The sequence below is a fragment of the Hemibagrus wyckioides genome, linkage group LG13 (genome assembly GCF_019097595.1).
Source record: "Hemibagrus wyckioides isolate EC202008001 linkage group LG13, SWU_Hwy_1.0, whole genome shotgun sequence".
Classification (NCBI taxonomy): Eukaryota; Metazoa; Chordata; class Actinopteri; order Siluriformes; family Bagridae; genus Hemibagrus; species Hemibagrus wyckioides.
In genome coordinates, this window is record NC_080722.1 from 15,603,994 (window position 1) to 15,629,223 (window position 25,230).

At 41.6% G+C, this 25,230-nt stretch overlaps 1 protein-coding gene across 4 annotated transcripts; it reads right to left on the minus strand.

The window, feature by feature from the left end:
* Window positions 1-1,839: 1,839 nt before the first annotated feature.
* On the minus strand, window positions 1,840-24,247 carry srcap (Snf2-related CREBBP activator protein). Of its 4 annotated transcripts, none has more exons than XM_058405953.1 (35): window positions 24,019-24,247; window positions 22,274-22,347; window positions 19,248-22,183; window positions 18,923-18,964; window positions 18,470-18,679; window positions 18,152-18,337; window positions 17,892-18,032; window positions 17,546-17,735; window positions 17,142-17,311; window positions 16,939-17,026; window positions 16,740-16,829; window positions 16,037-16,198; window positions 15,625-15,842; window positions 15,222-15,399; window positions 14,992-15,128; window positions 14,726-14,895; window positions 14,394-14,586; window positions 14,131-14,267; window positions 13,789-13,975; window positions 12,704-12,873; window positions 12,462-12,610; window positions 12,165-12,365; window positions 11,889-12,050; window positions 11,582-11,755; window positions 10,628-10,939; window positions 10,336-10,481; window positions 9,918-10,228; window positions 9,592-9,794; window positions 8,763-8,932; window positions 8,350-8,546; window positions 8,120-8,234; window positions 7,909-8,028; window positions 7,604-7,783; window positions 7,433-7,516; window positions 1,840-7,339 (listed from the first exon to the last, which is right to left on the minus strand). In XM_058405953.1, exons 3-35 carry the CDS (start codon window positions 21,984-21,986, stop codon window positions 3,302-3,304), a joined length of 11,970 nt encoding a protein of 3,989 aa, XP_058261936.1. In that variant the 5' UTR covers window positions 21,987-22,183; window positions 22,274-22,347; window positions 24,019-24,247; the 3' UTR covers window positions 1,840-3,301. The 4 variants fall into 4 exon arrangements, with proteins under 4 accessions (XP_058261936.1, XP_058261938.1, XP_058261939.1 ...); XM_058405955.1 differs by having other exon boundaries at window positions 22,274-22,394; XM_058405956.1 differs by lacking the exon at window positions 18,923-18,964.
* Between the last annotated feature and the right edge of the window lie 983 nt (window positions 24,248-25,230).

The following is a 25,230-nucleotide window of genomic DNA, read 5'->3' on the forward strand; positions in this document are numbered from 1 at the left end:
TCAGTTCCTTCTGAAATGAGAAGTGTTACATTGGTGCTGAAACCCAACTTAAGAAAAACACTGTATATGATTTATTGAGACAATGTGGAAGTTCAAACCTTGTATAAGACAATATAGTATTTTTAAAAGAACATTTCTGTCAAAGATCTTTTAACACTAAGCCCGAATATACTGATTCAAACACATTTAGTGTCATGTATTTGCTTCTTTAGTTATACACTGGAGTTTTGAGGCTAATATAGCTAACAAGAAATAAAAAGTCACGCAGTTCTAGAAAGTCGGTCAGCCGAGGAAGTATTTATCCAAAAGGAAGGACTATTGTCAAATTTTCAATGTTAGATTGAGCATAAATTGTGCAGAATATTATCAGAATTTTTAAAGAAATCCATGAGTTATAAAAGGTATTTACCTTGTATTCAGTCAAAGATAACACAGTTGTGTAACAACTAATGTCTAGGCTTCCCTTATTTAATTGCCTTTTGGTGTATATTTGTGGTATGTGCAAATAAGGGTGATTACACAATAATAAAACAATCAGAAACAATCATAATCAGAAGATAGCTAACCCAATCCCAACACCATCAAGATGTTGGGCCCTCAAGCAAGGCCAATATCCCTCTGATCAAATGTATAAAATGAAGTTGCACTGAATATGAGCATCTTCCAAATGGTTAGAATGTAAATTCCAGGTGTTTTTAAGGATGTTTCGATTTGATATAATAATAATAATAAAATAATAATTTAAGTCTTAAATATATTTATTATGATGCACAATTATTCACAAACAGGCATGTATGGTTTTACCTCATGGTTCATATTTGCTGTAATTCCTCATGGTCTTCCTGAGCCTAGTGGATTTGGGCACTATTTCCAAGCATTATCCAGATTGAGGCACAGTTGCAAGAAAAATGTGTGATGCCTTCAGAATTAAATGAATTCTTTGTATTAAACATTCGTAGAACTTGGTCCTGTTATGACCTGTCTAAGCACCGATACTGTTCACTGATGAGGATAGGAATCACTTAACATTCTGATATGATCCATTACTTCAAGTATGTGGAAGCCTGACCATCATATGTGCTTACTGTATATCCCATTACAGATTTAGACTTCCCCTTCGCTGTTACAATAAGCTTCACTCTTCTGGGAAAAGCTTTTCTAGATTTTAGAGCATGGCTGTAGAGATTTGTTCTCATTTGACCAAACAAAGCCGAATATTTTAGGCAGAGAGGCCTGATTTGCAGTCAGTAGTTCATTCATCCTAAATGTGTTCAGTGTGCTCGAGTTCCATGCTAACCTTGGCCATGTCTTTATTGACCTCACATGTGTACAGGGGCATTGTCACACTAGAACAGGTTTGGGCCTCTTAGTACTGTATTTAAGCACATTTTCAAGTATTCTTACCGTACGAAATTATTTGTTTGAAAGCAACAATTTAATTCATGCCCCTCAAATTGATGGAGAGTGGACACATACTTTCAAGTTGGTTCTTGAGGTACGCTTATTCAAGCAGAGACGCAAATAGAGGACTACTCAAAGAGAAAATCTCCAGAGCCTGGACAAAAGCTGGGAACATTAGGTGTGAGGATGGAATACACATTTGATCAGATACTTGTCCCTGGCAGGGCATCAGGTGTGTACACACGCATGCACAAATTCAGAACCAAGAACAAACTATTTTAGCCAGTTCACCTTGGAGATAAAACCCACATGGCCACAAGGGAATATCTACAGAATCTCTACACAAGCAGCTACCCAAGCTCACGATTGAACCTGGACCCTGAAGCTATGAAGCAACAACGGTAGTCACACGTGTATCTAATACCACATGACAAAATATGGATATTTTTGGTCTTTTTATTCAACTGACTTTTGTTGTTTCAATCTTTCAAGTAAAACAATGTGGAATTACATGGGAACAAAAGGAATGTAACAAATTCAAAGAGACAAAATAAAAATAAGACTATCACCACATCCTACCCATTCCCCGAAAACAAGTGTCTACCCCAAAATGGGACAATGACAGCAACTGACTGTCAAGGGCTTACTGAAAAAAAATTCAAAAGGTTTATGCAGAATTTCTTTTGAGTTTATCATAAAAAGGATGAATAAAAAAGGATGACAACAGCAATGTACACTAAAGAGGTGTTTTCAGTTTGGTTGGACATTAACACAGATGTACCTCCTGTAGTTCTGGATGGAAAATTTCTTTATTACACTTGAAACACTAAAAATCTTTGAAGCCCAAATTTGTTTTCTTAACAAGGCATACAGGGATCCAGTCCTATGTGGATCAACAGGCACTCTCACTTTGTCACACTAACTTGAGACTGTTCGACAACAAAGTTTAATAGAAAGTTGACCAATAATACTTTGGAAAAGGTGAAATTTCTTTTTTGATGAGGTTGCATTTCATCTCCATATTGCCAGAAAGCAAAGGACAAGCAGACTTCAAGATTTTTCACAAGCTCAAAGATATACATAGTGTGAGGTACCAGTAATTAATTAACTTGATTGAAAGCAATGTAAAAAAAACTATCCAGGGGTATTATGTAAGATGTGCAAATGGAGAAATGCAGCCTGGACTTAAAAGAAACTTATAGAGAAAAAAAAAAATACACAAGACATGGAGGTCTGAGTAGAGACTAACTCCAGCATAGTGCAGCAAAATCACATTTACAGACCTGCTCTCTTCATACCCTGGAAGAAACCACAGAATATTCTTAATTTATCAACTGACTTGAAACAAACAATAGTCAACAGCAAGGCAAACATTTTGTATAGCCCAACTGCTTAAAAATGTTTTAACAATGACTCAATCTTTCAAATGTAGCATAAATTACTTTATGCAATCACCTTTGCAGCACAAGTAAACTCTGTATAAAGGGTACACATGACCCATCTAAACAGATACTTCTTTTAGTATTCCAGTCTTTAAACGATTACAGTACATAGTGTGAACTAAACAACTCTTGCCCCTTGCCCAGCTGTCCAAAGTCCTTGTGGTATAGTTAAGTACAGTCCTTTTGATCTTATTACCAAGACCATACCAATGCCATCTTTTTAAATGGGTAACCATCTCCCCATCTGTCCTGCATCTCTGTTTTCTCTTCACACACAAGATGGCTTAATAGTTGAGAATGCACCCAAGTTTGGTTCTTATTGCAAAATGCAATAGACTCAATCTGACGTCTCACAGACAGTGTTAAAGAATAGCAAGTTTGATCCCCAGTTCCTTAAAACCCGTAAAAACCTTGCTCTCATTACTGCAGTTCTCAGTCCTTATCTCTCTTTTCCTAAATCAAGTTTTGGACTGCCGTTGTTGACTGGAGGAAGAACGAGTGTTGCTAGCTGGAGTGCGAGCCTGAGCTGCTGCCAGCGCGGCAACACTCCTCAGCACCCTGTCAGGAGTTCCCTCACATGATCCAGCATTGGGCTCTGGCTTCTCATTATTTTTTGAATGCCTCTCTCTCCTGCTTTCACGGCCTCGGTTCTCTCCAGTTTTCTTATGCCGGCCTTTCCCTTTCTCAGTGTCGCTACCTGAAGAAGGAGCTCTCGAGTGCGAGTGTGGTGGACCAGTGCTCCGTGAGCTCAGGCTGCGAGTGCACTGGCTGCTGTTGCTGCTACTCCGGCTCCTGCTGCTGCCTGCACCCCTTTCACTGCTTACACTACTGCAAGCACTGTGCCCTCTTGAAGACCTCGTCTCTCGGTGTTCTTCCTCTACTTCCTCCTTCTGATCTGGAGTTTTCTTCTTTTCCTCCCTTTTGGCTCTCTTAGCTTCTGTTTCCAAGGGAGGTACAAGATTTCCTGGTCTCTGCCGAGTAGAGCGGGAAGCAGAGAGACCTGTTCCAGTGGTGGACTGTGGGGAATCTGTTAAACGTGTAGGGGTTTGTTGACTACTCTCTGTTTTGTTAACAACTGAATTTGTCTTAGGGGAGTCCTGGTCTTGTTTGCCTTTAGACTTATTGATTTTTTCACTAGAGGATTGCTGTCCTTGTGTAGCCTTTGATTTGGAACTGGAACTTGGTGGATCTGGTCCCTTTCCTCTCATAGCCAAAAGTTTAGCAGCTGCATTGAGTGCTGAGCAGCGTTTGCCTAGCACCTCAGGCTCAGATGAGACTGGAGAAGTCAGTTTTGAAATGGGTTGGGTGCCTGTGGATTTACGGGTTACCCTAACTGGTGTCGATGCAGTGGACTCCAGTTCTTTGGTTGCTTTCTTTTCAGACCTCCTTCGCCCATTACTGTTTTTGTCATCTTTGTCACTAGTGGCCTCCTTCTCCAAACTTTTGTGTGATGAACGAGTAAGACGTCTTTCTTGACCAGCAGAGTCTTCTGAATCTGAGGAAGAACAACACTGACTCTCCGTTTTCATTGGCTCTTGATCAGACGCTCGATCTTTTTCTGAATCTCTCTCCATTCGCTTTCTCTTTGCTGGCATACGGCTCTCTGCAGATTTTTTCGACCGAGATGAGAGAGTACCACTGGAAGAAACAGAAGACGGCGAGGAGGAGCGAACAGATTCCTGACTGCTTTGTCGAATAATGTTTTTTTTCCTGTCTGTGCTTTTGCTCTCTTGTTCTTTTCTCTGACTCTCGTCTTCTAGTTGTGCCTCACCCACATTTGCAGAAGTGGTTTGCAGCACTGTGTCTGAGATTAAGGGTGTAGCAGACCCCTGATCCTCTGGCAAATTTTCCAATTTTCTCTTTTTTGCCTGAGACTGGCTATTATCTCTCTCAGCTTTCTCAGATTTTTCATATATGTCTATTTGCACTTCTTCTGTAGAGTCAACTAAGCCATGTTCCTTTGGCACAGTTGGGTCTTGCTGATTCTCAGTTCTCTGTTCTTCAGCAGGCACAGACTTATGTGTAGTTCTCTGCCTAGAAGCCGTTGATTGCTGAGCGGAGTCAGATGTGGTTTCAAGTGCATCGGGAGATGATATTGGGGCTATAGGTATTTGGCTTGAATGTGTGGGGGCTGTTTGTGTGGGTTCAGGCTTAGGTTGAGAAAGAACATTTGTCTGGTTTAGATTAAATGTAGTTTCCAGTGGTGTATCAGGTTGCACAGGAGGTTGAGTTAATTCAGAAACTGATAATCGCTGAAGAAGGCTAGCTTTCTCAATGTGTTCAGATAAAAGCTCACATGTCTGGGCAAATGCAGTTGAGGTGGCACTAACAGAGGTTAGTGGAGGACTTGCACCTGATATGTTGCTTTCAAGTGTTGGTTGTGCCAACAATTCAGAAGGCACAGATTTCAGAGATATCTCTGAAGCATTGCCTTTCTCCGACACAGTTGAGAGCTGTGAGGGTATTGTTGTAACTTGACTGCTTCGACAAACTGAGGATGTAGATGAAGATATACAATCTGTGGCAGGCCTAGGAGAAGAGCCATCAAAACTCTCACTGGGAGTGGGAGCAGGTAGTTGTGATGAAGGTTTTGTGTTGGTCTGAGCAGCATTTTCTGTCTGAATTTGTGGTACAGCTTTAAGGAAAAGGTCTGGAGAGACAGAGTTTGGAGGTGTGGCCTTCAAATTTGTTTGATCATGTGACAGTTCTACAGCGGATGTTTGCTTACTCCTAGATTCACAATGCGTTTGACGTGATGGTGTATTGAATTGTGTGGTTTGAGTGTCTGTTTTAGGAGATTGGGGAGAATCTGCAGTTTTTAACAATTCAAGCGCACTGTCAGCTACAGAGTTTATTGTTGGGCACTCAGGAACAGCGGGCACAGTTAAAGGCCCCAAACTGGAACTATGCGAGTTAAGGTGTACAGCTGAAATGCTTTCCTGTGAAACTGATGACAGACTTGTAGGACAGCTTGCTTCTTTGTCAGGTTTACAACTGTCAACTGCATTTGTAGTGGAATCTTTGCGAGGTCGTCCCCTCTTTCGCTTTGGTGACTGAGGTGGACTTTGTTCTTCACTTACAGATTTAGGTGCCACAGGGATATCTGGTTCTGGGGGTTCTGGTGGCTTAGGGGAGATTTTGGGAGGCCGACCTCTTTTACGCTTCCCTGGTGAGAAACAGGTTGCATTAGCATCAGACACAACATTAGGCATGGTACTGCCATCCTTAGATGAAATAGGTTCCTGTTTCTTTGGTGATAGTGGGGTTCGTCTGTCAAGCCCTCTGGCTTTATTTAGGAACTGTTCTCCTAATTGAGCAGCCATACGAGATTCCGTCTCCAAGCGCCTGCGTACCGGTAAGTTCCGAAGGACAGGCATGTCTGGTGAATGGTGTGTAGGTGAGTAAGGGTGGTAGCCTCTCCCTGGATTTGTGAGTGACGAAGGGGAGGCCTGGTCCTGTCCTTGCTGTGTCTCAGGAGGGGATGTTGAGGGTGATTTTATAAGAGACTTCTCATTAAGTGATTGGACTGGTGAAAGGGGAATCGTATCATGTGAGGAGTCAGCCTGCTCTGTCTCTTCAGAGGACCCTTCAGTATGCACTCCTCCACTTCCACATTCCCCCCTTTTCCTTCGCTTTGGTTCCTTATCTTCAACCACAGTGACGAGGCGACCAGGAAGCTTTCTAAGAACCTTTGCAGATGGAGAATCTTCCGGAAGGCCCTTCAGGACCTCTTCATCAGCAGACTGACGCTTACGGGGTGAACGAGAATGTGGAGATGACAGTGAAGGAAAGAGTGAATGCTGGCCATCCTGGTCTGACTGATGTTCTGGAGAGCAAATAGATTCTGAAGATACAGATGCCCTTCTCTCTCTCATCATCTGTTGAGTGGTGGTGTTGTCTGTCTCTGCTCCATGCTCATCCGCTGTATCTCTGAATATTGTCGTTAGTGTTGCAGTATGTCCACTGGAGTGTCGGTCCACTGATAAAGAGGCAGCATCAGAAGGCACTGGAGAGAGGGCCTGGTTATATTGCAATGGTATGCTGGATCTTTCTGTATCAGAGATCTGCTGATCGATTTGTAGTTTCTGAGGTCCTCCTACTATGGATGTTGAGGAGGCCACATCTTCGCTTTCTGCTCTTCCTCGCATACCACTACGGAGTCTTTCAGGCACTTCTCTGGACTGGGAGGACTTTAGACTGGAACTAGGCCCAGGGGCACGGTTCACACTTGTCTCCGCTCTCCTCCCTCTCTCTCTGTCTGGGGATGCTTGTGTTGTAGACGTATCATCCATTTTAGCTGGTGTCCCTCTAAGCCTGCCACTGACCCTTGTAGAGGGAGCACCTTTCTCTCTGTGTCTGCGTGTACGCCGAGCTGGAGGGTGTTCCTCTGGAGTGTGCGGCATGGAGTCGTCATCATCGTTATCAGATGACTGATGTAGTTTGAGACCCTCCTCCTTTGCCTGATCTAATCCTTTTCTTGCAGCTTCAACCTGCTCCTGTTGTCATAACAAAAAAAAAAAATTGTGAACTGCAATTACCTGTAGTTATATAATAAAAGTCTTGAAATACAGTTCCAATTGAAAGATTACCTCAGCCTGTTTCAGTTCTTCTTTGCAAATATCCTCAAGAGATGCCTCCAGAAAATTCATGGCATATCGCTCTATGGGAGTGAGCTGTAAAAAGCAAGAAAGAGACAAAAAGTCAAAAAGTAGTATAAAACTAAAAACACCACACATTTTTACAAAAAGATAAACTGTTACCTGTTCTACCAGAGCAGCAATTTCCTGCTCAGCTTTGGAAAGTTCCTCCTCTTCTTGGTCTCTGCTCTCACCATCATCCAGAGGAATATTTTCATTAAATTCTGCTAACTCGGCCACCTGCTCTGCTTTGGCTTGGGAAGCTGCTACTATGTCCTCTTCATCCTCAGCACGACACAAAGCCTGATAGAGAGGTAAATACATCAAGAGTTGCAAATAAACAAATAATTATACCCTAAATTATATAATGAATTTGTACCTAACGATGTAAGATCTAGCTAGGTTTTGTCAACAGAATTAAATTTTACCTGCTCCAGAATAGTAGTTTGTTGTTTGTTTATGGCTTCCTCATCCTCTGACAGAGGTACACTTGATTCAGTGTCCTTCTTTTCCCCCTCATACACATCAAACAATTCTCTGATAGTTTGCTGTTTAAGAAAAAAGGGGTGAATTTTTCACATTTACCAGGTCTCATTAATATGATTTAGAAATGTTTAAATACAGAGAAAAGAACTGTACCTGTTTGAAAAATGCAGTTGTGAAGTTACCCCCTTCAATTGCCATATCTCCCAACATTCTTTTCTGGTTGGCTTTTTTTAAAATGTTTTCCTCCACAGTCCGTTCACTGATCAGTCTAAATAAAATACAATGTTACAGAGAAGTGTGAAGAGTCTAAATGCATTTTCCAAAGCATAATCTGCACAGAATCATGTTAATGTTTTTTTTTATATCTGAATTGTAACCAGTACCTATAGATGTGAACATCCCTGGTTTGTCCAATACGGTGGCAGCGGTCCTGAGCCTGAGCATCCATAGTGGGGTTCCAGTCACTGTCATAGAACACCACTGTGTCAGCCCCCGTCAGATTTACTCCCACACCACCACTACGCGTGGACAAGATGAAACAGAAGATTCGACGGTCTGCATTGAAACGTTCCATCAGGGCCTAGGAGACAGATGGAGGAGAATATCAACATAGTCCTTTAGAACCTGGGCAGTGGCACAAAAACCTCGGCAAAAATTATTATTATTATTTGATACGTTGTGACAGTATTAAATATTTTAAAGCATAACACCACCAAATTAATATATGATCCTGGAGGCATGTTCAACTGCTCAGTTTGCAGCATATTAAATTCGAAACCCAAATCTCTTCCCTTACCTGTCTTTGTTCTACTCGTGTGCTGCCATCCAACCGTAAGTAAATATGCCCATGGTAGTTGAGGAACTGCTCCAGTATATCCAGCATGCGGGTCATCTGAGTAAATATGAGCACTCTGTGACCTTCATACTTCAGTTTCCGCAGCAGAAGATGGAGTGTCTGCAACTTGCCTAATTCAACACAGAAACCCACTGTTATAATACTGAATGAGCTACTTTAGTTGCCGAAATTTCCACAAAAATGAAATGAGATATAAAAGTATCTGACCATCTTTTTTTCAAGTTTGCAACACAAAAACTAATTTTTGTGCATTCAGCTACATTTATTTCATTTCTAGATTGCTCTGTGTGCATTTACACATTTACTCCATGTGGTTCAACCACTTTGATTTTAGATTTCTTAAATTACTGGACAAGACCATCTACTTCCCTATAGACTCTTACAATCAAAATTCTACTTCACATAGGTAAATGTATTCTAAAGTGTACAAAACAGTATAAAGGAGGTTCAAAGGCATGCCCTGATATGCATAAACTGTAGATAGAACAATCCACAAAAAAAGCAGCCAATTTCATAAAGAAAGTCTGTTTGTAGGATCCATATTTGGAAAGCTATTTTCAAGGACTCCCAAGAAAATGTGCCTTTTTTACTCAATTTGTGGATTTCACTTTACTTTTGTGGAGACCATGATATTTATGTGCAAAGTACACAATAAAAGTACCGCTTTCTTACCACTAAAACTTTCACAGGAGACAGTAACCTAATCAAAAATATAATTGATCTTAACTGTGTAAGATACTTGCAATTCTCACTGCACACTTGTACTTACCACAATCATACTGGATAAGTCGCAAGTCAGGGAAATGTGTCCGCATATTACAGCGAATGCGGTGCAGCGTATGCATGAGTGGAGAAAGATGAGTAGAGAGTCTGGAGGAAAAGAGAGCCTGCTGGTGACTGAGGGAGGGAGGTGGATGGCAGCTATGCATGGTGATAGGCTTGGCCTCCACCGGAGGGATGACAAATGTGAACCTGTAGGGTGCAATGGAGCATTGGTTATACAACAAAATGCATACAAAACTTGAACAGAGACTTAAAGACTTAATTCATGATGGCATAGGATGTCAGTGTTTAAGGATAGAACAGTAAGCGCACCTGTCTATGACCTCAGACATAAGGTGGAGCCTCTCCTCAGAGCTGTTAATTGCTTCTCTGAGAATTTTGCTCTGATCCAGGTAGTCACGCTTATGTTGGGATTGAGCAATGCGACAAGAACTATATCCCAAGTGGTTCCACCTGCTAAAGATAGGTTTAGCTGGTGTAGGACTTGGGCCTGGAAGGAAAGTGAGAAAATCCAGAACCTCTTGACCAAACACAGGTTTTGCATTGCAGTGCAATTCATTTATTCGAAAGATTTGAGAGATCCGGTCATCTCTCTGGGCCTTATGACGATCGGCAAGCCATGACTGTCAAAAAGAGAACAATAAAATATTTTAATAATAGGTTAACTCATCATTAGTGTCCAATATTATGACACTCTATGTCACAAACTTGTCTTCTTTTTAACTCGTACCATGTAAAATGGTGTTCGTGATGGTGGTTGAGGATGGATTCGGGGATGCTGAAATCCAGATGCACGGCTTTGAGACGAGGACATAGGTTTAAGAGTAAGAACATCACTACTGCTCTCTTCAACCACTAATGAGGCATTTGCCTTAGCTGAAGGAAAAAGAAAGTCACCAAGATTAGCATATACTTAGGACATAAGAAAAAGTCTAACATGCACAAATTCCACAGAAAATACATATGATATATACAAATGTGGAAAAAATAATGTTGCAAATTGCTATTCAGATATCACTTACCTAACCCTGTGCTTGGGGATGTTTCTTCCACCACCTTGAGCACAGAACGTGAAGGTGGAGTTTGGCCAGGGCTTGAGGTAGGAGCTTGAGGAGGAGAAGGGTGAACAGGAAGTCTCTGGGAAGGCTGTTGTGGAGTAGGTGGTCTGATAGTAGAGCTTGGGGTCCCATGTGGGTGCAACAAAACTGACTGAGGAGCTGCAACACGAGGAGATGGGGGCACAGCCAGAGTGGGGACCTGCCCACCTTCTTTGCCTGCTGCTTGGCGAACAACAATCTTTACAATTCCTGGTCCACTTACTCTGGGTGATGGAACTGAATAACAGAGTGGCAAATAATAAAGGTGAAACATTATTAAGTATCTCGACCTGATATTATACACAGAAAAGTGCCAATTCTTTTGGACTGGGCACCATACTATGGATTACAGTAGCAGAGCTAATTCATTTGCTGGGTCTGGTGACATGATTGAGATTTAAATACTTTCCTTGATCAGCTGAATAAGAAAAGAAAATCAAAATGGAAACAGTGGAAAATAGCAGAAGCATTTCTCCAAATTTTAAATGCCTCTGAATCCGTTACAAAAGCAAAACACGTATGAAAATAATACATCAAAATCAAACAAAGAAGCATTTGTCTATTTAAACGTACCATATACGTGACTTTAGAAAGAACCGCAAAAAATGCAACATCCATGAAATATTACCCTGTCACTTACCATCTAATAATATTCCTGAGTCTTGTTTGAATCTCATTAGAAAATCATTACTTAAACTAAGTCTGAAAACGAATTCAAATGTTATCATATAGGCCTTGTAGCATCTTTCTCTTATTAACCCCTCTAATGGCCACTTATGCCTTGCTCTGCTGAGTAACAAGTAGTTTGGTACCCAGGCTACAACACTGCAGCCATCAAGGTCAGAATGATTGCAATAAACTCAAGGACAGCGCCAGTACCTTGAGCAGCAGTGAGGGGTACCGCTAGTCCAGAGCAGGATGGGATTGTGCTGGTTGGGTTGGGATTTGCTGAGATGCTACCTGACTGACTAAGTGTATGGAGAACTGCAACCTGAGCTGGCTGACTAATAAGGTGGTGCTGCCCACCGCTGGATACCAGATGCATTACATTTCCTAAAGGGCACACAACCACAGGACAAAGTGTTAGGCCATAAACTAAACCAGTACTTGCAGACAGGTGTGCAGGAAAATTAACCCAGCCAGAGCTGTTCATGCAGAGCAAATAAAACCAACAGAGTGCACTCACCTTGGATAGACCGTGGCTGGGCAACAGGCACTTGGAGCGGAGCACCAGACAGGGTGAGTTTGTTACCCTGCAGTTGAAATGTGACAGGCTTACTGCCCTGACTGGACGACACTGGACGACCAGCCAAGGAGGCCAGCTGGGCAATACTCACCACCTCTCCAGCTATATGAAAAATATTGAAATGAAGATATAAAAATCAATGCTGAAACTAAAAACAAAACAATGTTGAAGACATATAACTCACTATACATCACCATTACAGTTCAGGGCACTTACATGGTAATCTGGCCTGCATATCAGGGCTGAGGAGCACCCTCTGTGTCATGACATTGCTGGAGGGTTGAGGGGTGACAGACACTGTTGGGACAGTGGAAGGTGGAGCATGCCGAATACTCATAACTGGGTTTGCAGTCCCCGTGGAGGTAACACTTTGACATGCAGGAGCTTGTGGAGCAGCAACAGAAGTGACAGGGGACACTGAAAAACAAACACTTAAATTAGCTACGTTTACTACACAGTTAGTACTGTTCCAGCTAGTCAGTGCTACACAAAGAATTAAAATACCACGTTTACCTTGAGGTGTTGGCTGTACAGGAGCCTGAGTGACCTCTGTAATTAGAGGTGGCCATGCAGGCTGAACTGCGGGAGAGACTGGACATGTGGGCCGTGGGCTATTCTGTGTTGTTGAACGTCCATCAGACTTTGGGAGTGGTTGAAACATCCTTTTACGTAAACATATTCCAATGCCACATAATTAGTTAATCAAGATTTGGATAAATTAAATAACATTGGTTCATAAACTACATATCAATTACCTGTTGACCTTCATCCGAATAGGTTTAGGTCTGGGCGGAGGCTCAGGGGACTCCATGATCTCCTGGATCAGCTGACGTGTTACTTTCCTTTGTGGAAGGTAAACATCTGCTTGGTACCGAGAGACACGACCTTCCAGACTGACCAGGTCAAACATTGAGAGGTCACAGCGCTGTGAGAAGAGACACAAATGCAGAATTTAGAAATACAGCTGTTACCACACAGAGCAACAGATATCTAGGCTATCTAGGTGACAAATCTTTGCAAACATTGCCTTGAGAAGCCAGCAGTACTTTAAAATTGCAGTAATTCATTCCAATTCTTTACTCTTATTGCATTATATTCAGCACAAGTTCTGTTACAATGATATGTAAACAACATGCATGTACGTGTGTGTACTTTTGAGAAAACTGAGTTTAAACTTGCTTAAATTTTTTGAGATGTTGAAATATGTCCATTAACCACATTTTTAAGTATATTTTGGGAAACCATTGTGCCCTGGATTATGTACACCTGAGTCTGTTACAAAATTGTTGTGAAAAGCATCCGGTTCATTCGTTCATATAAAATGATTAACATTGATTAACATTTATATGACACTTTGAGAAAGACACTCCCTCGCAAACAGCCTATCATGAATATTGATGTATCATCACACCTGGGGAGAAAATGACGCACTCCCAATGAGTCCATCAATGTTGGAATGCCAGTGCGCATTGATGGTGGGTGTGTATTTCGTACAGATCATTACCATATGAAAAGCGTGCACCATGAGACATATATCTATAGACATATTTCTCATGTCTGTGCAACAATGTTACTTGCACTGAGTTTCGTTTCATTTATTCATTAACAGCGCTGGAGGCAGCGTAAAGCGTCTCTGGTTTGTTTTTTGTCATTTACACAATCACATTTTGTTTTTATTTTAAGCGGATACAAATAAAAAAGTTGACCAGTTGCAGTTTTTTTGTACGACTATAAATGGAGTATTTGAACTCGTCATTGCTACACAAAAAAAAAAATCCAAGGTGTCCCACATGCGGGACCACAGACTCACAAGAGTTAAACAAGTGCCTAAAATGCTCACCTGGAAAGGGGATGTCTCTAAAGCCTTCAGAACCAGGGAGGCAGTGGAGTAGGTAATAGTCTCAGTGATAAAGGGAGAATGGATTGGACGTGGGTCAAACAGGTTGGGGTGGTTACACACTTTACGCAGCTGCATCAAGATGTTAATTACAGACATGAAGTGTCCACTAGCTAGGGTTTCCTTCGTTCTGGTGATCGGTCATACATGCAAATGGAGAAGAAAAAACATAATTCAAACATCTGGCTTCAGGCTTTACTCACCAGTCAAACTATTGTTGCTGCAATACATTTATTTAACACTTATGTCAACAATCATATTCATCAATTTATTCACTTCACTCACGAGGCTTGTGCCATGAAGTCATCATAGAGAAAGCGCTGTCTTTTGGAGAGGCGGCAGCGCACAACATGCTCATATTTTTTGGGCATTTGTTTTTCTACGTCTGCCTTGATACGCCGGAGCAAGAAGGGCCTTAGCACCTAAGAACAAGGGTTAGATTAAGTAGTTGTGATTCAGACAGTCACGGACTATTACAGTACAACCATTTGTAGGTGAGGGGTACAATTATTTAAGCATCATTCTCTGTCAGAAATGAGAGTACTCACCTTATGTAGCCGTTTCACAAGACCCTCATTATATTCTTGGCTGCCTTCAATCATTCCAGTCAGTGGGTTGGAGAACCACTCCTTAAACTCACGGTGGGACTGGAAGACATGCGGCATGAGAAAGTGCATGAGCGACCAGAGCTCCATCAGACTGTTCTGCAGCGGAGTACCAGTAAGCAGTAGCCGTCGATGACTTCATATGCAACAGAAACAGAGAACGGAAATCATGCATGAGCAGTATCACTTTTGAACAAAATACAATAAACAGAAGACAAATGTCTGGTTCAGAAAAGAATAAAACAGAAAAACGTTCAGAAATATTCTGTAAGCACCTGTTGAAGTTTAGTAGACTTTGCCAACGCTGGGACTTGAAGTTTTTGATGTTTTGTGCCTCATCCAAAATGAGGTATTTCCAGGACTTGCGTCTGAATGCCTGATGGTCTTGCAAAACCAGCTTATATGAAGTGATGCACACATGGAAAGCATTAGGTTTGGTCCAGCCCTAAGCAAAGAATAAAAAAAAGAAAACAACAATCATTAGGTAAATCAGAACATTGAAACGTCATTCTGATAACCATGACTAAACATATAGGCTTACCTGTCTCTTGAGTTTGCGCTCTTTCTGGCTGCCATAGTAAGTAAGAATTTTAAAGCCGGGGCACCAGCGTTTCAGCTCCATCTCCCAGTTCAGCATTACACTGGTGGGCACAATGATTAAATGAGGGCCCCAGTTACCTGCAAGAAATACAAAAATATTAAAATGGTACAAATATTCCCCTGTAAGGTATTGACAAGATTCTTGGATGCAACAATTAGGTTTCTTCATACCTTTTTCACAAGCCAGATGTGCCAACAGGGCAATAGTCTGAATAGTTTTACCAAGTCCCATCTCATCTGCCAGGATACCATTAAGCTTCTTTTCATACATAGTGACCAACCAGTCTAGTCCAATGTGCTGGTACTCACGCAGGTTGCCATGAAGTAAGAACGGAATAGGCGTTTTCACCTAGAAATTGCATGTCTGTTAGGTAAATCTTATTCATTCTAACCACAATCAATTAATTAATTCATTAATTATCATCAATCATCATCATTTAGACATACCCTACCAGCTGTTTTGTCAATGTACTCAAGATACTCAATTTAATCCCATTAAAGTAAATTATAATCAACACATCTATAACTAAGCCTTGAGTGTCCTAGACATTGGCAGCAATATATCATCCCTTACACTTGTTGTGGCCAGGGTATATCCTTTAGGCTGAAGGCTTTCAGCAGTAGCAGCAATATGGCTGATCTCTTTTTTAGGACGTGGAGATGTGGGGACAGAGGGGCTGTGATCTCCCTCCCTTAATAAAACCTCCATCCCCTCTCCTCCATCATCTTCATCCTCCTCATCACTTTCCTCAGCTTCAGCATCATCTTCCTCATCACTGTTTTCTGCTGAATCTGAAAGATGAAACAGAAATGAGACATGAGATCAGCGGAAGTATAATATATAAATAATTATTTTTCTTTGCCAACCATACACCATTATAATAAAATTCCAAGTTTATCACATCAAATTACACCAATAAATCTTGAAAGTGCAAATGAGCCTTGTTTTTAAATGAAAAACCATTTTAAGGGATATTCCACTTTACCTAAGGAGGCATCATCACTTTCATCTCCCTCAGTCTCTTCCTCGTCTTCATCTTCAGTTCCCTCTGATCCCTCTGAGGACTCTGGTGTTGCTGAAGGTTCTTCATAATCAGAGGCATAAGCCCCTTTGTACTTCTCTAGCAGCTCTTCCATACTCAACTCACCTAAAGAACAAATATGCAACATTACAATCAAAAATAAACACGCAACTGATCTTAAAAGAAATAAAGTTAAAGCTTCATTATAACAATTCTTAATCTGCATTTTTAAAGGTGTAAGGTAGCAAGCCTTTCAAAGGAGCTGTTGAAATGTCCCTGTTATACTGTGGAAAGTATTTTGTTAGTCCATTTTTTTCCTTAGATGGAAGGGTCAGTGCAAAGCAATGCAAGGTTATTCTTATTGTTCATCAGTATTCTATAATAAAACATTTCTATCCTGATAGGAACAGTCTCTCATCCTCAAGGAACAAGGGCTCATTTTATAAATAAAAAAAATAGTGGAAAATTGATGCTATGATTTTTTTTTAGTTCAGATCTCAGAAAGAGTGGACTATGTAAACAATCAGGCATGGATAGCTTTGGAATAATCAGGATTCCAACTCAAGTTCATTTAAACATGATGAAATCTTAAACAGCTTGTGTTAATGTTCCTATCAGGGCAGCTGTTTTAAAAACAATAAGAACGACAACAAAACACACTAGTTACCCTCTTTAGCCAAGTCATCAAGTTCCTCTGCATGGTCTCCATCTCCCTCAACCACCTCCTGCGCTGCAATGGTGTCCTCCACATCCTCCGCTTTGAGAGTTAATAAGATTTACAAAACCATTTATTTAAATAGAGACATTTCTTTAAGATATGCATTTTGATGATAAAGCGAATAGAGCAATATGAAAGTCACACTTACCATCTTCCTCATTAGCTGAAAACTCTTTGTCTTCATCTTCAACTGTAGAGGAAGAATCATCTGATGCTTCATCCTCAGAGGCAGACGCCTGCATGATAATCATGATTAACTCTATGCACATGTCTAGCACAGACACAGCAGAACTAAAAAGTAGTAAGACTGAGTCGAAGAGTGTTGCTTATCGTTAATAGTTCCTGTATTACCTGGGGGAGAGTAAGTGTACTAAGTAGCTGGTCAAGTGGCAGTGTGCTCTCCTGCTTCAATAACTCAATCTCCTTTCTCTGAGACTCTTCATCATTCCCCTCCTGCTGCTCCTCCACTTCAATTGTCTCTTCATCATCCTCCTCCTCACATGGAGGCTCAAAGTCAATATCTATAAAGAACAAAGGAAAATATATTTAGAACATGACAAGCCACTTTGTTTGCTACCTGTAATACTGACCACTTTATCTACTGAGCAACAGTACTATTTCAACAGTATTGGCAAAGGATGATTTCCCTAAAAATATTAGCCAATTAACTGTAAATAATCATGGAACAGAGAAACTGATTAACAATGAAACACAGGAAGTGACAACATATTTTCAGTGCAGGCACATTTTCTCACCATCTTCCTCAGGTGCATTAAGCTGACTCTGTCGGGAAGGTACACTGGTTGGGGCTGCAGGTGTGGCTTGCAAGGACTGACTAAGTAGGTCAGAGTAGCGTTCTGTTTGGCCAACAATGAAGTCCAGCTGCAGATCCAGGGCTTTCTTACGTTTCTCTTCAAGTCGAGATTGTTGTTTGTACTGCACAACCTGTATGGAGATTAAATGTGAACGGGACCATCAAATAAGCATGATGGACAATAAATGTGTCCGTCATTTAGAAAAGGCCTTTTCCTAGGTAATTACAAACACAAAATTGCACAGCTTTTGGAATTGGAAATTCAGCACCACAATTCAACAAGTCACCTTCTCAACACTGCTCCAAAAAGCACGGACTTCCTTTGCGATGGATGCAGCAATCCTCCTCAGTTTGGCATGCTCTTCACGCTTTGCTCTCTCCTCTTTCTGCCGTAGCTCCTCGTGGTGGCGCATCACCATCCGCACCACCTGTCACCACCCATGTCAGTTTATTCAGACTGAAATCTCCATCAAATATACTTTGCAATCAAATATCAAAAAAGTATTTAAATTGCAAACAAACAAATCAATAAATCTCAAAACTTTACTTTTCTGGCTACGCCTCTTTTCCAGCGCCTCTCCTGGGCAAAGTCAGCAGAAAGCCACTGCATCTCCTCACAAAGATAATCCCAATGCACCTTGGTCCGGAGTGGCTCGGCCACACGAGATAAACGTTTTAAGGACCAGAAGCCCTCGCGTTTCAATGCAAGTGTCCGATGCTCAATCTCTGCTTCCTGTCAGAAATTAAAATTCTTATCAGTATCTTTCAAGTTGGCTTTTTTTCCTGCAATAATTTTGCAGGAATGAATTCTCGTATGCTTAAATCATCTTAACATGCAATCAAGAACACAAAAATTTTCACATACATGTTTGGCCAGTTCTGCCATATCAGTGTGCTTCTCTGAGCGAGGCCGCTGACCAAGTGTTTGATCTGACTGAGAGGCTCCGGCAGAGTTTTGGGGAGAAGGTAAACTCTGTTTGCAGTCTACAGAGGAGGAACTGGGAGGTGGCGATGGTGTACGAGATGTGGAGGGAGTGGAGCTTGATGTACCTCTGCCTGCTATCCACTGGCGAACCTGAATAAAAAAAGCCCAACGTAAGAAATCTTGGCCAAAGAAAGCAGACAATCTAAAAGAACTTCAAGAACATTTATTTAAAAAAAAAAAGAAAAAGAAAAAAAGATGACTTCTAGATCTATAGACATTTAACCCCGTGATTATTTCTGGCCTTACAATAAACATGCAAATATGTGTTACTGTGACTTCAGTGTGATGGTCTCAGAACAAGAGATGTCAAGAGAAACTTATGACATCTCTTACCTTCATTAAAAAGGCCTGTGTGTCTGTCCTGCTCTGTCCATGCTGCAAAACACACATGGCTCAAACAAACATGCAGCCAACTAAGGCATTATAATTGGATGGCATTCACATGGCTATGTGAACAAGCACAGAAAGTCATCTGAAACACTGATGGTTAACAGATGGCTAATGACAATTTTTGTTCTGATGCTAATTCACTTGAATAGTTAGCTCTCTAAAACTAATACAGGCAAAGACAAAGCAAGCAATTAAGCAGTACAGCTTAAACAGCATGCTTTATATAAAAAAAATAAGCATGAAACACATCCAATAATCATTTCCTTACCTTATTTTGCGCTGGACTGGGAATAACAATGCTTTCATTGGGCTGGGTTTCTAAAGAACCATCTGCTTCTCCATCACTGCTGTCTCCAATAGAAGCATCCAGCTGCTCTATAGTGTTGTCCTGGGCATCCTTTATTTCCTCCGAATGTTGAACTGGTAAATGTTCCTCTACCTCCAACAGCATAGAATCTTGTAATGGCTGGGTAGCAGGACCTTCAGACTGATCATTGATGATACTACACATACTGCCTGGCCTGGAAGTCAGTCTTGGTGAGTTATGGGTCTGAGTTTGGGTACATGATGCAGAGTTTAAGAAAGGATCATCTTGTGGAATCTGTTTTTCAATTTCTAGAAAATGTTCTGATTTGATTAAGGCCTGTTTTTTAGACTCATCCTTTGAAGATGAGGCAGTAACATTACAGGGAGCATTTAGTACATGAAAGCTGAGAGGTGCCGGGCCTGCCTTTTCAGCTCCAATATCTGTAGTTAAGTCATATTCTGAAAGGCACTCTACAGAGACTCCATCTAGGCAATCACTTGGGGTACCAGATGGGCTCTGGTTCCTGGAAACTAGAGTCAACATTGGAGGTTGTTTGAGGAGAGCCTCACCTCTCTTTAGTATAAGCAACTTTGGATCAATAATACTCGGTGAAAGAGAAATCGGGGACGAATCTGATTTATTTTCTGTGGACATTTGTTCCTCTTGCACAGTAGAAGGGCTTTTATTTAGGGGAGAATCTAACACATTAGTTGTATTCTCAGCACTGGAGCAACATGTAGGTTTTGAAACCATATTTTCTATGCAAATATTTGCTGAAGAGGTTAAAGAGGTTGAGGAAGATAAAACATTCTGTGATGCTAAAACAGTTGGAGGATGAGATGGGAGAATATCAAGGTCTTGTGTCAATGTTTCTGTTAAAGGTTCAAAAGAATGTTTATCTACAGGTACTTCTACACCTTTTTCTGGTAACAACAGCTTAGCAGCTTCATGAATAGCATCTGGGGCAAAGCAGGGTACTGTGCACTCATAGACAGCAACAGATGCCTGTGATTCAGGACAATGCCCCATAGCTTCTGTGCTAACGTCAATCATCTCAGCATCGTCTGTACTTTGACACTGCCCATCTATCAGTGGAGAGTGATCACTTACCACTAACCACGTGTCTTCCATCCCTGGCTGCACTAGAATACCTACATCAATTAAATCTTTCATTTCAACAGCATTTAGTGCAGAAAAAGCATCTGAATTCTCATCATGCTTTTCATCCACATTCATATTATCAGATGTTGAAATACCATCATTTAGGCATTCCATCTGTGGGAGCTTATGATCTACTAGAATAGATTCTTGCCCTTGTTGAATTAAACAGTCATTATTAACCTGGGAGAGACATGGCTCATTTGAGTCTAATCCCTCTGAATCTGTACATTTGTTTTTGTCTAAGTGTATATAGCTCCCATCTGGCTGGTGATCTTGATATGGACTAATTTGCATACTTTTGGCAAAGTCATTCTGTTTCACAATCCCCTGTGATGCACTGCAAGCAACCATATGGGACCCTTCAGTCACTTTAGGGGCCTGTATGTTGTGAGAGCATGTCTCATCCCCCAACACCTTTGGTTCTTTAACAGAAATATCATAACTTACTCCTGTTCCATCTAGAGAAACAGTCTGTATCTTCTGTTCCCGACTCACACTAGTCTTGTTCCCTATTAAAACAGATTTAGGGGTTCCACTGCAGTTCAACTGGTTCGCTTGTGTAACCTGTGTGTTCTGAGGATGGTTTGAGGGATTGGGTATTTTCTGAGGAAAGGCAGCATTAGGGGTGGAAACTGCACCAAGAGAAGGTTGCTGGAGACTTTTAGAGAAGCTTCCATCTGTGTTATTTGGGGTGCCATTTCCATTTCCTGTGGGAACAGGTATTGCAGAAACAGATTCTCCTTGCTTTGAAGATGAGTCTCCTGTGTCTGAGTAATGCCACTCTTTTTCAGATGACGTTGAACTTGAACCAATACCCCCTTCTTCATTTGCTGCAAGTCCCTCTTTTGTGACTTCATCCATGGAATTACTGACATTACTGGACTCATTAAGTTCTTCTGCATTGGCTGTGATGATTGTTGATGCAAGAGGTTGTTGCACAAGTTGCTGGACATCACACTCAAGCAGTAAACTGCCCTGAGCTGAGTGCAGAGATGGTACCGTTTGGAACTGCTCTGTGTCTCCAGGTTGCTTGTGGTCTCTCTCTGTTGTTTTATGTGCAGTGGAGACTGCTGAGCTGGACTGAGTTGTGGGGATACAGGTGCTCTGTGGTGGTGCCGTGTGCTTTGTTCCACATGCTTCCTCTTTACCAATCTTTGATTTGCATTCCAGATATGCTTTTTCTGGAGCCATGGGTCCCTTTTCATTCTTATCTGCAACTCCAGGGATAGGGGTCCAGTCCTGGCAATGGTCAGTTCCTTCTGCCATTTCTGTCTCCCCGTATTCAAGGCTTGTTTTCTCAGTGTTATACCCATAATGCAAATCCTGCCCTTTTCTAACACTGACTGCGTCACAAGATGAAAGTCCGTCTGAGAGTGCGTTTTGTGAACTTCCTGCAGCCATGGGCACAGGTTGTCTTTGGACAGCTTCAGTACTGCAGTCCAAGGTTGACTTCTCCTTAGGCTCCTTGGTGTTGCAGTTTTGCCAAGCCAAAGTGGCAGTCTGCTCTTGATTTGCAGCCTGTGTGTTTGCTTTCTCCATCTCAGCGGCAGGGCCAAGTAGTGGTGGTGGTAGTGAGGCAGCTGGGACCGGCTGCAGGACATGCTGGGGTGGCCCGGCCACATTCTGTGTAGCCGTTGGGATGCCACCCAGCACAGCCACAGCCGGAGGGGTGCGCTGCTGCACCACCTCCTCCCCAAGTCTTCCTCCTTCTGGACCGCTTCTGCTACACACTGCACCTGAAAGAAAAATAAAATACCAGTAAACTTCAAATGGTTACAGCAAAGATGTACACACAATTAACAAAGGACCAGAAGACAATTTATCACCTGTATGTGGTTTAGGCCCAGTCTCTTCTGTACTTTCCACTTCCAGGATGCTGAGATCAAAGACACCACTGCATCTGTGGGGGGGAAAGGAGATACTTTGGAGGACTTGATGCACTGTTTGCTAAAAAAAAATAAAAAATAAAAAAATAAATAAAAAAATTTACAGTTAATAATACATCAAACAAATCACCCAGACCTGTTATGTCCATGTGTTAAGTGTTCACTTCCTACATCTACCTGCAACTTCCTCAAACTTTCCTACATGTGCTTTCATTGAAGGCGAGCCAGAAGCTAAACAGCATGAATGTAGTACTATTACCAAACAGAGTAGTCTGTTAAAGATTTCATCCCCAGGGTGGTGGCAAAAAGTGCAAAATATCGTTGGTTTCTCTGTGCACTTGTGACAGGAATATGGTCTTAATTTGAGCAAATTAGCGAGCTCAGTAATGGGAATCAATTATGGGCATTCTCGTTATGTAGGCAACAAGCAGTACTGCATCTAAGCTCACTAAAGCTAGCAGTGTTGTGGGGGTTAATACGGAATTTGGCTAATATCTGACATTGCGAGACAAACCTCAGCTTGTTTAAAACTGTAAGCCAAATGTACAGCAGATTTCTCAGTATTCTACAGTAAGTTTAATGAGCGGCTGCAAATCTTTGCTGCGGTGTGGCGCCTGCAACTGCACTACACAGGGGCCTGAACACGATCACTAAGAACCGTATCCAAGAGTGCTTGGGCTTCAATCGAACTCAGTATTCTGCTATTTACGTCTGGGTAACAGATGTATGTGCTCGGTGCTTTGTCAGCCACTGCGCTGAAAACTTAAAGAAAGCCTAGCTAGCACGGCGGCTGGCTAGCTAGCTAGCTAGCTCACGCGCCATATCAAGCCTAAGCGGTTTGAACTGATGCGACTTGTGTGAGAAAAAAGACCGACACCCAGCTGTAATTTTTTAGGTTAAACCTAAGCGTTCCTGTCCTGTTATCTAACACTCCGTAAAGGTAACGTCCTCGTTCTTTTCATACACCGTGAGCTGCCTTGTTTAGCTAGTTAGCGTTAGCCAAGGGACAACTCACTGACGTCACTACGCGGGGTCATGCGTGTTGATCAAAAGATGACTGTCAACATTTATAATCCTGCAATAGGCTTCAAATTTATTTCCTCGTCCGGTACGATTCTCTTCAAATATTCTTAAAGTAAGGGTTTACGAGTGTTGGGAGGAACATACTTTTTTGTTTGTTTGTTTGTTTGTTTCATATAAAAGGGCTGCAAGTTAGAATGAAAATAACATGGAACAAATAAAGAGTTTATGTGCTAAATAAACTGTTAAAGCAGACTGAATCTTGGATCCCACTTGTGTTTTGATCTGTGATACAGAGCAGCATGTGTATATGTGAGGCGTTATTCTATAGCTGTATAACGTTTTAACTGAATTCACACGACAGGCTGATCAATGTGACAGACAAAAACGCTTTAGGAAAAGTTTCATAGCATTACCTTTAGGTTATAAACACGCCTAAAGTGCCTCCTATATAGCAACAAAAGTCAACCTGACATGCAGCCATTTTAATTACTTGTATTCTTCAAGGTTGTGTTCATGAAACGAATGCATAAAAGTGAACTTAACCCGCCATATCAAAGTCCCCTACTGCCTCCAAATACTCCCCCCCCTCCCTCTCACCCACCCACCGCTTACAGTTTTCCCCCCTCCTTTCACCGTCGCCGCCATCTTAAGTTCCCACCTACCTGAAATTTCCAAGCACTTTTCTTTTACTAAATTGTCGTTGAAGGAGTCGCCATCCGCGTCAAATCGCACTCAATCCGTGATTAGAGTTTTCCAAACTACCTCTCGGTACCCAACGAGGTACTGGCAGGTTCGTTTGAGCAAGTTAAAGACCGGTCCGAGAGAGACTGGGTTTGGATCGCTGAATCTAGCGGTTGCGGGGAGGAGACTTTCGACGCAGCGAAATGGAGGAACGAGCGACTGCTGACAAAGTGCGGACCGGATGAACATCTCGCGAGATTTGTCCAACTGCGCTATTTCCGCATCGCGTTTCACACAGCTACCTAGATGTTGTTTTTGATCGTTGTTGCATTTATGTAGTTGTTGTTTATTTAGATATGATCCACGATGCTTACTTAGTTGTGAATTTATCAGAGATATTCTTAAATGCTGCCTCTGCACGCGCAAGCCTCGTTCTGAAAACTACAATACTTTGCTCTGCGTGCTAGCCTGCAAGGTTACTGCTGGCTGTGGTCATGTAGCTGTAATAATAAATGCGGTAGTAAGATAATTAGATTTCATTGCGTCTTTACCTTAATCTCACGTACCTTTCACGACTAGTGAAAAACTTAATGTCTGAATTTGTTCTCGCTCTCTAGTTTTATCCTAGACAAGTGGTCATAAACCCTTACTTTATACCAACTAAACACCTTAGACCCAACCAAACTATTCTTTAAGGAGTTATGATTTGGGTTGTGGTAGTAAAGCCATAACTTAAATTAAGGCTTCATGAGCACGACTGATGATCAGTTCTCTGGAGCAGAGGTTTTGTAACATCAGCCCGGTTTGGCTTTCCTTACTGGCCACACACTGCTTAGACCCTCCTTTAATGGACGAGGGAAGAATTAAAATAACATCAAACAGGTGTCTACACTACTGCATCTGAGAGCCCCTGATCTATAATAATAATAATAATCATAAAGGTCATGGGTATATCTCCCAAGTTGTTTTTTTTTTGAAATCCAAAATCCAAATGTATCTACTGAAACTGGAGTGGACATTGTTCGATTTCCATGCAAAACATCTTTTTCTAATTCTGGTTTACCTGGCAAAGAAATGTATATTATTATTTTGGTCATCCCCTCAGGTACCGTTCTTTAAAATGTAGATCTCTCAGCCATCTACATTACTTCCACTTGAGAAAGTTACCCCCAAAACAACAAAAGCCTAATGAT